Raw genomic sequence first — 14,747 nt, 5'->3', positions numbered from 1 at the left:
AGGATGTGGCTGCCCAAAAGAGACCAAAGAAGAGCAACACCAGCAGAGGGAGAAAGAAGTGAGCTGTGTAATTGCACAGATGACCACTCAAAGAGCTACAGTTACAGATAAGCAACCCACATTTCTTCTTCATGATCAGTGTGTAGTCCCACATATGGAGACTAGCAAGCTGTCTTACCTAAGGTTGGGAAAGGTACTGTCAGCCAAACAATATGTTAAGTACAGTCCTTTCAATGACAGCATCCACTCAAACTTGCACATCAAAGGGGTAACCATTTCACAGAAAGCAAGGTTGCATGACTGTGAATGGAGTTACTCTCCATATGAAATGTGAACAGATTACTGACAGGGACAGCAGGCAAGCTACTTTATAGAAAATCTGATAGTCATGCAGACCTAGTAAGAAAGTTGTTATGTTGGGATTTGGGTACAATATAAAAAGAACTAAGTTCCAGTTAAGATGAAACACCAAGATCACCTTCAGCAGGCAGGACAGATCAGATCAAGCTGTATCACAACAAATGATCAAGTGCACATAATCTTGATCACTGCGATTGGAGTTGGAGAAAGAACTTGGGGGGGGGGGAGTATTGGCAAGAGCAAGGCAGGAAGCATAGTAAGTTGGGGACAGCCACCCCAATAAGTAAAGAAAGAAGTTCCATGATGGGAGTCTGCTGCATTGCAGAGAGGGTTATTGCCATGAATTCATGACAATTTGGGCAACAGTCAACAGCATGTTGTTCACCCAGGAACATTTCCGTCATCTAAAGATGGAAGATTAAACCCATCTTCCCAGCATTTCTTGAAGAATGCTCGCTGTGCTATAGGTGTGAGAGGAGAAGAATCTGTGAGACAACTAAAAACAGGATACACGAGGAGAGATGAAGAAAATAAAGCTGAAGCTTGGCAAAGCAAGGAAAAATAGGGCCAAGTTCTGGTGTAAATGGGAGGAAGCAAGCTGCAAAAGCTGCTGCAGCAGTCAAAAAGGCGCTGAGCAGGAAAGAACGAGGTCTGTGTCACCAAAATGTGGCATAGCTCTAAAGGGTTCTGAATGGTGTTTAGCTCAGGCATGTAACACATATGTGGGACTGCATATAGACCAAGAATTTTAGTTGGAAAGGGCTGGTTTAGTTATGAGAAATTTGTTCTTCATTAGCGATTATTCTGGAAGCCAGGAAAGCAAATCTGAATGACTGCAGAATTAAAGTATCATTCATCCCTAGATTAGCGTACAGTCATACCTCATGTTACGGCGGCTGCAGGTTGCGTTCATCATGGGATACAAACGCGCCAAACCCGAAGTACCAGAATGGGTTACTTTCGGGTTCAGCGATTCGTGCATGCTCAGAAGCGCCAAATTGTGCCGCGCACATGCACAGATGCAGCGCTTCATGTTGCGTTCTGCTCATGTTGCGAACAGGGCTCCAGAACGGATCCTGTTCGCAACATGAGGTACCACTGTATTGGGCAGGATGCAACAAGCATTCACAGCATGCTGAACATTAATGTGCAAGTACTTTCAAACTTCTTCTGGCAAAGCAAGAGATTAGAGATCATCTCTGTTCCACAGGCTCACATTAAGGTGTTTGCAGGTAGCTATGATTATCAAAGGTCAGGGATACCTTTACCTTTACCATTATCAAAGCATAATGGCCTTGTAAACTGCAGACATACGTTCTCACTACTTAAGTCTTCCCTGCCCAGAAGAGTCCTTTTATCTATTCCTGACACCAGGCATTCCACATTCAACTGGCCACCTAACCCCTTGTTGACCCTCTAAAAACCACCACCCTAATACTAATGCTAGCCTATTTCTACATCTTTCTCCTATTTTCTGGCCATTGCCTCAGTTTGGTTTACTGGGAAATATTCAGCAGCAAGATTTGAAAGATGCTTCCTATTGCATGTGTCATCTTTATGACTCAAAGTAGTTTCCCAACCCCCACAACCCAGACACCCATAAGCTGAAAAAAAATCACCAAAGGACACGAAAGGTACACTTTGAGCTGGACAAAAATCAATTTCTGGGCAAGACTGCAATGTCACTAAAAAGTGGCCGAGACTATGTACACAATGCCACTTTCCCATCAAACTGAGGGACATTTTCCTAGTCTAATATCACAAGATTGGTCTTGAGGACAATTGTGAATAATTCTATGAAGTACTCACATGAAAGCTGTTTGTTCATGAAGCCTGATAAACCACTTGATCTGTGTTGGTTTAAACCTGAAATTACTTTGAACCTACAACTGTACAAGGTTAAGCTTTTGGCACCAGTAGCTGGGAGCACGATTAGCATGTTAAAGCCAAGCAGGTTTTAATTTAGTCACCACAAAAATGGGGGACTGCCTGGAAGCCCAACATAAACTGCTCCAAGATTCCTGGGAGAAAGGCTGGATATTAGAGAGGGCAAAGAAGGCTCCTTAGAGACCGCTGCCAGCCCCCACCCTAAAGGGAAAACTCACATTTACAGCACATCCAGTCACACTTCACAATCAGACAACATTACCACTTACAAGGTTTCATCTTACTCTGCTGGAATGTAGGCTGGTTCAGTCCTGATGTACTCAGTTTTCTTGGCACAAATGGGTCATTATTCACTGCAGGGAGGCCAAGGGCCCCAGTTCCTATGCCCAGACTACCTGTTGTAAGACCACCTACTGAGGAAAATAAAATTATCGTTTCAGTTATGTTTACAAGTGCTGACAGACATTATAATTTGTTTGCTGTTCCCACCCTGAACAGTGTCAACATGGTACTTCCATTCAGCCCACTGAAATTAGTTTACATTGAGTATACTAAGTTGGATACAATTTGAAGTGCTTGCCCCCCAGTCAGAATTATAGGAAAAGCAGCCACATTACTCGCATGAGCACCAGCCCCTTTACACAAAAGTACCTGGAAGCTGTGAAGACAGTCCGCCAATCCCACTAAAAGGTGTATTCTGGTTTTGTGTGGAAAGTGGTGGAAACGCTTTTGCTGGTGACTGTGGAGTACTAAAAGCAGAACTTAAGTTTGGAGGAAAACCTGGCATACTCTGTGTGTGTGGAACTGCTGAACCACCTAGGCTGAGAGATGCCATCCCAGCAGCAAGTGGATCAATCTGAGGATAAAATCAATATTCAAAAAGAGACAAGGATTATTTTCTCTATCAATCAATCTTCATTCAGATCAGCCTTGCCAAAATCAGTTAAGACCACACATCAATTCCTTACACTTTGGGTCTACTCTTACAGACCCGTTAGGCATCCTTCACCTTCCAAATGCATGCAATGCAAGGTATTTCTGTATAACCTTTTAAAACTAAACATCATCTTGTGGTTTTGGGGATTGGGCTGCACAGTAATAGTTTGTTCTGGAGCCCAAGCAACCACTTAGCTTTAAGAGCTAACTTTTACAAAAAGCTCTGTGAAACATAGAAAAAAAGCTTAGAATCCTTACAATGCTACTGTCACTGTTTGCTTGTTCGTATCACACAATTTCTTTTCATTAATGAAAAGCTGCTCAATTAATCTTTAGTCTGCAGAATGGTGCCAAATTACATCTTTAGAAAGCAAACCATGAAAGGCTATTTTATCTACCACTGAATACAGTTACTAGAACCAGGTCTTCCTCCCTATTAAACCTGGAAGAAGCAGTGACAGTGTATGGTGGTGAACAACTAATATGTGCCTTGTTTTTAAAAGAGCAGCTCAGCTGAGAACTGAGGAGCCCCAGTTATAACAAGTCCTTACAATATAGCACCATTGCTTGACCCAAGAAGCTATGAAAAAGACATGTCAGGTTCAAAGATGGTGCTTAAACTGCAAGGTTTCAATTAGTATGTTTGAATTACATTTGATTATGAATAAAAAATAAGTTTAGAGACATATAAAAAGGCACCTCCTCCCATTATTATGCTACCTTGGCTTCTTTCAGCATCCACATACCTGTACAGGAGAGATGGCATCTAGGCTACTAGCACTTGGTGGACGTCCTTTGGGCATAACTCCAGGTGGTGGCTGCCTGGCTTTGTTCATGACATTGCTGCAGTTGGCTACCATGGTTAGAATAGTTTCTGACAGCTCTTGAGACACACTTCTAATGGGAGAAGAAATGATTTTTGCTTGCCAATAAAAAAACCATTTTATCTAGGTGCTAAGACAGCTGTCTTTAGAACTAGGATAGCACTAGCACTGCCTGGAACACAATGTCCCAACTAGACCAGAGGAAAGAGCTCCTCAACCTCCCAAGACCAGAAAAACTATCTCCTGGCTTATTTCAACTGATCAGCTAATATATATATTGACCTATATAAGTGAAGGACAAACTTGCCAACCAACTAACAAGGTATTACAAACTCCAGAGACAAGTGACGAAAAGCCCTGCGGGGTTCTCCCCAACTCTTCTACATATGTTTTTAAGTACAACCTAAACATACAAAATCCTACTCATTACACAGCACTGCATCTTGGCAAAGGCAAAACCCTCTGTCCAAAGGCTTCATTTGCCAAAGCCCTGACTTTATAGTTCCTAATAATGGCCCCAATGTAACTAGAATGACTTACACAGGATTTATTTAGTACTTTTCCAAAATGCTCAAAGCACTTCCCACACAGATGCAGTACAAACTTTATACCAACCTTGCCAGATAGGCCAGTGCTACAGAGGATCTGGAGGATGAGAAGGTGGCTGAGAAACGGCAGCTCACAAAGGCCACCTAGTGAGCTCCCAGCCAAGTTCCCAGTTTGTAATTTCACCTTCTTAACCACTATTTATGAGAATGACACCCTATCCCAGAATATATGATATGCTTACCCAGCACAAGCCTGCAGGCAAGCCAGCATAGTTGCCAGTGTCTCTGGAGGAAGCTGAGCACTTTTGGGCTGGTCTTTCTCTGGGGCAAGGCCACCTAAGATAGAGGGGCACCTTCTCTTTAGGAAAGTCATACAGGCTTGGATGAAAGGCTCCTAGGGAAGGAAAATTGCAAATTTCAGTGGGATACACACTCTTAACAATAGTTCAAGAACGTTAACAAAATTATGATATAGAAAATACTGGGTATTAGTTCAACATTATCACTCAAGAGTGCATGCTGAAAGCAATTTTTATAAACTGCAGGGAAACATTTTTTTTTTAAAGTGACTGTTACCACCAAAAAAATTGCAAAAAAATTAAGAAAATCCTGCTTTACCCCATGCTCCCGAATTTTATCTGTGAGCCATTTGTCTAGTTTGAGGTATTCCCGTCGAGAGGCAAGTGCAGCAAGGTCAATAACAAAGGCAAATGGAGTACCATTTAGCAGCATTGACAACGCCTAAAGAAAGAGAGTTAGAAAACTGCTAGTCAAAGTATCAGGCTATGCTTCCCTCAGAATTAGCCTACACACATACACCCTCCCCCACCATATCTATATATTATTCAGTTCCCAACATTTTTTTCTGTCACCCAGAACATGACAGAGATGGCAGCCAGCAAAGCAGCTTCCAGGGTGGGAATTCCTCCTCCTGAGAGAAGAATACATTGGACACATTGCTTTCCCCTCCAGCCTAAGAATTTGAAGCAGGGGCGGGGGGGGGGGGGAGAGATGTGGAAGACCACAGGCAAGGCAAAGCCACTGAGGGTGGAAGGCTTCACACAAAAGTGACATTAGTAATTCTTCTCTGCCTATTTTCTGATCTATAGGTGGCAGGCACCCTGTTGATGGTAATCCTCACCACCCTCATGACCATTAAAGCTGGGTGGGCTATGCGCATTATCCGCAAGTGGGACTGCTCACTCTTCACCACCTGGCGGCTTGGGAGAGCAGCTTTTATGGGTGGTTTGAGCTCCTATCACTGCTGGAAACCCAACATTATCCTGCCCATTAAATTTCAGAGGAATATATACTGTACTATACATGACTTCTATTCATTTCAATTGCAAGGGCTCTTGTACAAACTCCAAAGAAAAAGAGGCTGCATAGCCATGGAGCTTGAGGCAATACACTGATACCTTCTGGTGACAATACACCTTGCTTGAAATAAGCAAGTAATTATGGGTCTTCAGTAGTGCTGATCCAAACTTAACCAAATTGCCACCCTGGGCTCCTTTGGGAGAGTTATAACATGAATGCTGACCCAATAGTGTCTAATAAAAGCTATAGTTATGATATTCAATGCTACCAAAATCTTACACACTTTCTTGATGAAGAGGAAAGACAAACATACAATGGCAGTGACACTTTGCAAGTTTTTAAGAGTCTCTGGAGTTGCTCTAATAATAATAATAATAATAATTTATTATTTATACCCCGCCCATCTGGCCGGGTCTCCCCAGCCACTCTAATGCAAGATCGTAGAAACAAAAAAGAAAACTACAGCTCAGGATCTTAGTAACTCTGCAGATGGAAAAAATTACTTTAGCAAGTCACAAATTTAGCAACACAGCTTCATATTAAGCAAAGAGATTTCTCTTCCTACACATAACCTCTTCCTGTCCTTAGAATAGACTTGTCTTCTGATGTGATACTTATATTCCTCCACTCCCAAACCCTGCGTCTCACACAACTCCAACACTAAAGTCAAAGCACTTTCTACAGAATTAAAATATAGAATCAAACTCACCTTCAAGTCTTGGGCCACGTCTAGAATACGTGATAATTTTGCTTGGTCGTACTGTTCCCCTCGCATGTACCATTCTGCCATAGCATGCATGATGAGCTGGCGAATTGAAGGAGACTGGCCCTAAGGAAGAATCAGCTGAATTTCAGATTACTACATAAATTATCTAGCTCTTAAAGAGCAATTACACCGGCACATGGCAAGTCCCTTGCTGCTCTGTAACACTGAAATCACAGGTTCCAATTCAATGAAAACGAAAGTAGCAGGTGGAAGAGAGGGTTTCAGCTTATTTCTCCCCCCAACCCACCATCAAGTTCTAGGTACCTTACTCCTCCAACCCTTTAGCCTCCACAACTTGCAGACAGCTTTAGCCTCCACATACAGACAGCTTGGCCCTGTACTTTGCTCCACCAGCAAATGTGGTGGCACCTGATTACAATAACAAATCAAACCACCAACCCATTTTCCTCTTTACTGCCTTAACTTTCAGTAATAACAACAGAGATGTTAAAGATTGGCTCCACTGTTAACACATTTATGCTCCATCTCTCCATAAAGGCATTTACAGAGGCAAGCTACATTGCTCCCCCAGAAGAACAATTAAGTGGCTGATGCATCATAGCATAGCAATTTATTTCCATGGTCAGGTAGGCAAGGTGTATTATTTCCTGAGGTTATAGAACTGCAGCAGGTAGGTCATATTGCATATAAATGCAGGATCTGCAACAATTAAACTTGGCAGGGGGGGAAGGCAATAGCACATGTGTGCTGTCTCTCCAAGAGACAAAATGCACATGCAACTGCTGCATGAAACAACTTTTAACTAGGGAAAGGAGAGGGACAGGGACAGGTGGTTGCTACTGCCAGTCTCTACCTCAGTGTGTTTATTCCAATCCAGCTGTGCTATAGGCCCCCCAAGAACTAATATAGGACTGACCCCTCTCTGTTCCTGGGTCAGATTAAAATGAGGGACATCTGGAAGTCATAAGTATGTTCATACTGAGGTCAAGCTCTCTGGATAGCTTCACAGTTGAAAAATAGTAAATGTAGATAACAAAATTCACCTCACACCCAGGACAACTCTCATGGAACAAATAATTAAATTTCTATCCCACCCTTCTTTCAGGAGCATAACACAGTGACAAGTTTAAACTCTGTTGTCAAAACAAAACCATTGTAATGCCCTTACCTGCCCATGCCATGCATAATGCAGTATGATGGCAGAGTTGGGATGGTTGCCAAGAAAAATGGGCATAAGTGTGGAGATGAGTTCATGCCGCAAAGTGTGCCAGGAAGTGTTGATCTGCAGCAATGCCAATACCAACATATCTGGACAGTGCTTGATAGGGAAGCTGAAGAGCTGCTTAACCTGCTCATACTGGCCAACCTCTGCCAACCGCAACAGGGACTCAATCAAGTCCAGGCTCTTCCTAACAAATACAGGGGGGAAATACAATATTGTGAACCAGTTGACAGGATTCTGGCTTGATGTCTGTTAGACCAAGCTAACATGGGTATCAAATGAGGTAATTCTAAATTCTGTTACACTCGACAATATTTGAAATAACCAAACTTGGGGAAATAGATATCAAAGTCAACTTCCTTCAAGTAGCATGCAGAGTGGTTAGAAGGCGGCACAGCCGAAAGGTCTGCCTAGAAATCAAGACCCAAACTTCACAAACCAGACCACAGCAAAAATATAATCAGTGTTTAGTTCACAGCAGCTTAATACACGTGGCTAATTTTACATTCTGTTCTCATTATCTATGCAACTATTTACAGACTAGCAAATGCAGCCAGTGTCTGGGGGAGACCCCTCTGCTGAACTAATGGGCCATCCCTGCTGCACACACATCCTCTCAAGTGAGAAGCACTTGGTGACTCAAAACCTTATTACCAAAAGGCTGTTAGAAAAGCAAGACAGGGATATCAACCATGAATACTCTGGCTCATCATTTCAGAATGCTGAAGCAGCTGTTTTCCCAAGAAAAATAATACTGTTTACCATGTGGCAATTTCTCGATTGTCATCCTCGGGAGGGGCTTTCAAAATATCCGTGGCAACAGTATGGCAGGGGTAGTCAGCAAAACAGAAGATCTCTGGGTTAATGAGGGAATGCTGGATGAATGAGAGCTGCAACAAAATTACATCACTGTAAGAGTCATTTCATATCTACATCCATGTTACACTGTCTTGATGCACTTCCTCCTAAGCAATCACCACCCCTCCCTCTCACTCTTATGCCATTATGATTGCTTTTCCAATTAACTTTCTGAAAGTTCTAAGATTCAGTCTTCTATAGTCTGATCGCTACCTGGTACAGTAATTGCAGTGTATTAAAATTGCAGTGTATCACATCTTGATAGCAACTGTTGTCTTAGTGAGCCCCAAAGCCAAAATTCAACAAAAACCTGAACGAACACTTTTTTAAAGTTCATGGGTAATTATACTACAGTAACCAATGTGGCAGTAGTGAGTGAGAGAGAAAGCACGAAAAAAATATTCTCCTGATTTTTACCTGTCCTTCTGCATGTTTCCAAGGTCTGTATATGAGATCAACTGGGAAGACGTCTAGCCCTAGCCCTCTCTGGACACCATACACCACAATCTGTAAGCCTTTGCTATCACGAATTTGAAATCCAGGGTGGTCAAGTTCATAGGTTACTTCCTTAAAGTTCAAATTTGGGTTCTGCAAAGAGTAAAACAAATAGTGGTGCAACTTATGGAGGCAAAAATAAAGAGCATGCTTTCACATTTCTCCTTATACAACTTTGAAACAATTCTTAAGATATGAAGCAGGCCATTAGCTCATCTAGCTCTAGCTCATATATTGACTGCTACTTTGGACAACAGCTCAACCACACAGGGGAAATGGGGTTTTCCAATTCTCTTTACCCATTTCTAAAGCAAAGATGCCAATGACTGAACCTCAGGCTTCCAACATGCAAAACATGAACTCTAGCACATTCCCCAGAGTAAGTGAATATAACTCTGCAGTTAATTTTTCCTTGAATATGGTTCATGTGAGTTGTCAAAATGATGAATAGTCACTATATATTAAGTCAGTCATTAAAAAAATAGTAATCATGTAAAAATTGGTCCCACAAGCATTCAAGAGTCCTCGTACGCATTATGCAGAATGAGGTGTTATTTTCCCCCCCCCACATAGAAATGTCTATCAATCTTTCTAGTCCCCATGCACCACTCAGAGCATTTTACAGCATTTTAAAAACAGGGTACTACATAGAAGATATCTTTTAAAAATATGAAATACAAGAGGATAAGTGTCCCTTAAATGAACTAAAACACTGCTAAATACTTGCTAAGGATTTGTCACCAGTAAAGAACAAATAAAGGTGTGCTTTAATGATACCGTATCTCTAATCAGCACCACTTGCAAAGTCCTGATCAAAGCAGAATAAATCTTACATCATTTGCTGATCAAACACACAATGTAAGCATGGAGCTAATCATGCATAGGTTTAGCTGTTCAGAACACACATGCTATGTCATCCTCAGGTGACCTTTGCGAAAATAGTGACTAGCCAGTTCATCAGGGATCTAGTTACAGTGATGACAATCTAGTACCAAATGAACCTTTCTCTGGTTATAATCCTCTCTGGTTAAAATCATGTTTGCTTAACTTCTCCAATAGCCACACATACAGTATACAGAGCTTGCCTGTTAATACTGTTGGTCAGTTTTTCTAAGTTTAATCTACATGTTTTACAACCAAATGCAGCAGTACCTACCAGTCAGCATTTCCAACTATACACATGGCAAAATATACACATGCTCAAACATATGCAGTTTCTTTCACAGAAGTGACATCCTTACAGAAAACCTATCATACATGAAGCAGCCCTTGAGTTTCTGGCAATCAGTTTTTCCTCAAAAGGTCAGATTGTGATCAACATACCAGCTCTTTAAGCACGTCAATCAGAACCTCCACATTCCAGGTATGGGTCTGTGTTCCATCATTTTTATCTCTTCCATCACTCCAAATTCCACTTCCAGGAGCAGAGATGGACTGTAAATTAAGCATGTAGGTTTAGAATTCCTGTGATGTCAGTTGTGTAGATGGATTTAGTAGATCAAGAAATAAGATCAAGTGACAGAGGGGAGTTTGAATTTTACGATTGCAACAAGTTTTTCACAATCCCTTAAACTTGGCTCAGTAGCATACCAGAAGCCAGTGCAGTCCTTTCAGCAATGGTGTTGTTAAAATTATTGTCCCTCCTGCAACCTTTACAGCATTCAGCACCAGCTGCAACTTTCAGACATGCCTTAAGAGAAGCCATAAGCAGGGCACACTGCAGCAATCCAATTGGGTGGTGTATGAACTATCATGGCCAATCTATCATGATCCAGGAACGACCACAGCTGTCCTATCAAATGAAGCTGGCGGAAGGCACTCCTATCCACTGAAGCCACTTGAGCCTTGAGTAACAACAATGGATTTAGTGCAGCCCCACCCTACTGACCTATTTCCTGCCCACCCAGAGAACCTCCATCTTTCAAGCTCAGTTTATTGGCCACCCTCTAGCCCATCACTGCACCCAGGCACCAGTTCATTTCTTGCACAGCCACACTGAATTAAGATGGTACAGAGAAACAGAGTTGGATACTTTGACACAGCACTTCCAAGTCTCCTTATAACCCCCCCCCCCAACCAACCAACAGGTTACACAGGGCTGTTAAACAGCATTTGGCATAAAATGCTGAAGTGCTGGAAGTCATTTAACCTTTCCGTCATGCTTGTTGCTCAAGATCATAGGAATTAAGTGGCTCCAAAATCTTCTGTGTAAACACCATTCAGTAGTTCTGTTTAAGTCATATTCAGGTACAACACCTCTGAACACAGAAGACACTCACCTGCAAAGGAATGCCGTCTGCCAATCCTGAGTGTGTTCGAGCCATCATTCCCAAAACCCTGGCAACCTGGGCAGCAGTGACCTCTCCCACACCAAACTGCGTGATGATGTTGCGACATTCCTCCACACTAAAAATGCAAGTCACAATGACCTCCACAAAACTTTATAATATAATTGTTTTCTATCAAGTATGTCTATTTTAGGGAGTATTACTGATACTCAAGTGATTACATTAAGCTGGACTAGGGTGGAATCTACGTGCATATAAAAACCACCCTGAAAATACTTTTTTTTTAAAGCGTTTTTAAAATACATTGAATTATCCATAAGGCTCACAATCGCCGCCTAGTGTCACATTGTATATTGCACTTAAAACACATTAAAAGTTTTATTTGCAGCTATATAGCTGTCCTGCGACCTCCAACAGCCTTCTCAACTGACTTAACTTGTCCTTTCATTTCAATGGGGCTATTCAAAATATGACTTAAGAGTCAGGATATCAACTACAAATTTCAGTGAATTTATCTACGTACCTTGTACAAAAGCCATAGCCAACTTCCTGCATGAAGTCCGCAAGAGAGCTCTCCATCATTGTTTTTGCTATCCCTCCAGAATCAGGCAGGATCCTGTCCATTAGAATGTCCCGTTTTTCAGGGTATAGGAGTGGTGCAAGCACCACAGGGCAACGTTCCTGGGGAAAATCTGAGATCCCAGAGTATTTTAGCATTTCAGGAGGACCAACACAGAACCCAAATAATCATTTCTTTCATACTGTGAAAATCAAGTTATGACCAAAGGAGTTTTGAATAAAAAGGTGTTTATGATCAATGTCTTGGAATTCAGAGACAAAGAAAGTAATTTATTTTATACCCCAACTTTTGGCCTACTTACTGTCCTACTGTGACAGTACAGCTATTTAGATACTATATGACCTTAGTTGCATACCATGGTAAGCCATACTTAATGCTTTACCATGAACATGTCTCGCTTGGCCCCTCTGTTCCTTCCCACACATGCTGGGAGGAAGCAAACAATTACCCCAGGGCTTAATATGATGACCAAACCAGCAATTGTGGTTCACTTTGCTCTCAACAAGTCATGATTATAGCCCACTAAGGTGTGTGCACAGTAAACTATGGTTTACTATGTCGTGCAAACTGGGCCTCACAGTACTGCCTCCATTACATCCTCTGAACTGTCACAGCAACATTCCAAAGCACCTTGAAACTGCCACAAGTTTAGACAGGAAAGGGAAGGGGAAGGCTAAGATAGTAGGGCCAGAGAAGCCCAGGCCAAAATTTCAGAGGGGTGGAAAGCATCAATTTATATCCAAGCCCCATCCCATTTCTAAATGGAGTGTCAACAGTAATACTCATCTTGGTACAGTAGCTCTAAAGTTGTGAGTAGCCAAACTTCTACCAATTATAGTATCTGAAATACATACTGTGCAGACAATCCTATAAGGATGTGCATTAAGATAATTGTTTCAGGATCCTCATTTCTTTTCTGGATTACCACCAAATGTTTACCCCCCCACAAAAATTTATTCCTTTTAGAAATGGGTTTCAAATAGATGTATCAAATACAATACTTGCCTCTACGTAATGTTTTGAGAAAAGCGTCAATCTGTTCCTGTCCAACCCCAAAGGCTCCCTTCTGTCCAAAAAGAAGATGGGATAGGAGGAGGTGCAAGACCTCTATTGCAATATCTTGGAAGCCACCTTCTTGATTTCCACTGACGTCTGCGTCAATGTATGAACGCAGAAGATCAGGAAGTTTCTGTTTAATAAACTGAGCAGCTTTTAAAGAGAGAGAGAGAGAGAGAAACAGAAAGCAGTTAACTAAATTGCTTTTTAAAAAAGTTTGTGCATCTGCTTTTCTGGTTTATCAACAGCACTTGCCAACTGCTCTAATCATCACACAATAAGTGTGACAGTACATAGATAGTTGCATACTAGAACAACCAGTGTGAATAACTCAGCACCACCCTGCCTTGGAATGCAATCTCACTTGATGCCACCTTGCATTTCCTTACACCGTTTGGTACAACCACAAGCAAGCAGAAGTGGAAGCTGGTACTTCTCCGGGCATACAAGCTTGGCTTTTTCACCGATTTCACTTTTTCCTGCTTAGGTTGCTCCTAAAACCTGCCCACCCTATCATGACTCTACTCAAATTCTAATTTGTGAGCTTGCCTGTCCATGGTGATCCAGCTATAGCTTTTATTACACCCTAAGAATTTTTACTTCCAAATATACGTCAACCAGGACTAACAAGTGGTTCTAGGAAACTCAGATGGAAAAATTGTTGCCTGCAAACATCAGCAGAGGCAACTACAAGGATGATCCTTGAATGAGTTAACTGGACCTTGCACTGTGGTCCCTTCTAGCCCTTGGATTCTACAACTTAAGCAACTAGATCCAGGAGAAGGATGAAAACTAAAGTCTCTTATAGACAACTCAGGAATCAGATTATACTAAAACTGAAGTAAAATCTGGTATGTGTGTCTATAATACTATACAAATTTATCTTACCAAAACCTCGTAGATCTGGGTTGAAGGAGTTTAGCAAAGCAAGGCCAAAAATAACCTGCAAATAGAAGAAAGAACTGCATTATCACCTATCACATACATAGTCCAGCTGTCTGGAAACTAGACTGGCAAAGAGAAACACCAGGGCTGAACTTTACTGTCCTCCCCACAACTTTTCTCATCCCACTGAGAGTTAAAAAAAAAAAATCCCACCAAGGATGCTCATGAGGTGGATTAGCATTTGGAGGATGACGTTCTTGGCAGTGCTGCTACTCTAAAGCTAGATGGACAGGAAATCATTGTGACTAATGCCACACCTTATTTAATATGGTTGGAACATTTCCAAGAGCACTACCAGCTCTTAACCTTCCTCAGATTCTGTCAGGATGTCAGCTCATAGGATGAAAGCTCATACCAAGAACAAATTTGTGGGTCTCTAAAGTGCTACTGGAAGGAATTTTTTTATTTTGTTTAGTCCCTCCATAGGATTCCTATTGGGGCCAGTGCTTTTAATTATCCAGGGCATTAAAACAAAATGGTGCTCCAAAAGGTCTTCTCCAAACTGGGTGACTGGACATTTAAAAAGGAAATGCAGTTCAGCATAAAACAAGTGAAAAGTGATAAACAAAAGCCTAAAAAAAACCACTGATGAGATCCAAACTGAGAGTGACCAGGAAAAAGATCTTGGGAGTTGTGGTGGACAGTTTCATGAAAATACTGGTGTAGAGTGCAGCTGCTCTGAAAACAGCAATTACATATTG

General features: G+C 41.7%; 1 protein-coding gene and 1 non-coding gene across 12 annotated transcripts in view; both read right to left on the bottom strand.

Moving 5' to 3' along the window:
- CNOT1 (CCR4-NOT transcription complex subunit 1) overlaps positions 1 to 14,747 on the bottom strand; it is a 58,220-nt gene that overhangs the window by 28,619 nt on the left and 14,854 nt on the right. For 4 of the 11 annotated variants that reach the window (XM_033157339.1, XM_033157338.1, XM_033157343.1 and 1 more), the window contains exons 6-19: positions 13,990 to 14,044; positions 13,051 to 13,254; positions 11,989 to 12,157; positions 11,457 to 11,583; positions 10,501 to 10,611; positions 9,100 to 9,270; positions 8,587 to 8,714; positions 7,771 to 8,011; positions 6,585 to 6,704; positions 5,174 to 5,296; positions 4,798 to 4,949; positions 3,930 to 4,080; positions 2,899 to 3,103; positions 2,517 to 2,660 (exon numbers count right to left, since the gene is read on the bottom strand). In XM_033157339.1, the coding sequence (XP_033013230.1) occupies positions 2,517 to 2,660; positions 2,899 to 3,103; positions 3,930 to 4,080; positions 4,798 to 4,949; positions 5,174 to 5,296; positions 6,585 to 6,704; positions 7,771 to 8,011; positions 8,587 to 8,714; positions 9,100 to 9,270; positions 10,501 to 10,611; positions 11,457 to 11,583; positions 11,989 to 12,157; positions 13,051 to 13,254; positions 13,990 to 14,044 (2,101 nt within the window). The remainder of the gene's footprint in view (positions 1 to 2,516; positions 2,661 to 2,898; positions 3,104 to 3,929; positions 4,081 to 4,797; positions 4,950 to 5,173; positions 5,297 to 6,584; positions 6,705 to 7,770; positions 8,012 to 8,586; positions 8,715 to 9,099; positions 9,271 to 10,500; positions 10,612 to 11,456; positions 11,584 to 11,988; positions 12,158 to 13,050; positions 13,255 to 13,989; positions 14,045 to 14,747) is intronic. The other 7 variants (XM_033157341.1, XM_033157345.1, XM_033157340.1 and 4 more) reach the window with 4 other exon arrangements.
- LOC117052543 lies at positions 3,665 to 3,800 on the bottom strand. Its single transcript, XR_004427283.1, has one exon. It is a non-coding gene; the product is annotated as a small nucleolar RNA SNORA50 (small nucleolar RNA).

The sequence above is a fragment of the Lacerta agilis genome, chromosome 8 (assembly GCF_009819535.1).
Source record: "Lacerta agilis isolate rLacAgi1 chromosome 8, rLacAgi1.pri, whole genome shotgun sequence".
Lineage (NCBI taxonomy): Eukaryota > Metazoa > Chordata > Lepidosauria > Squamata > Lacertidae > Lacerta > Lacerta agilis.
Note: the sequence above shows the minus strand (reverse complement) of the source record. Positions and strands in the feature narration are given on the sequence as shown.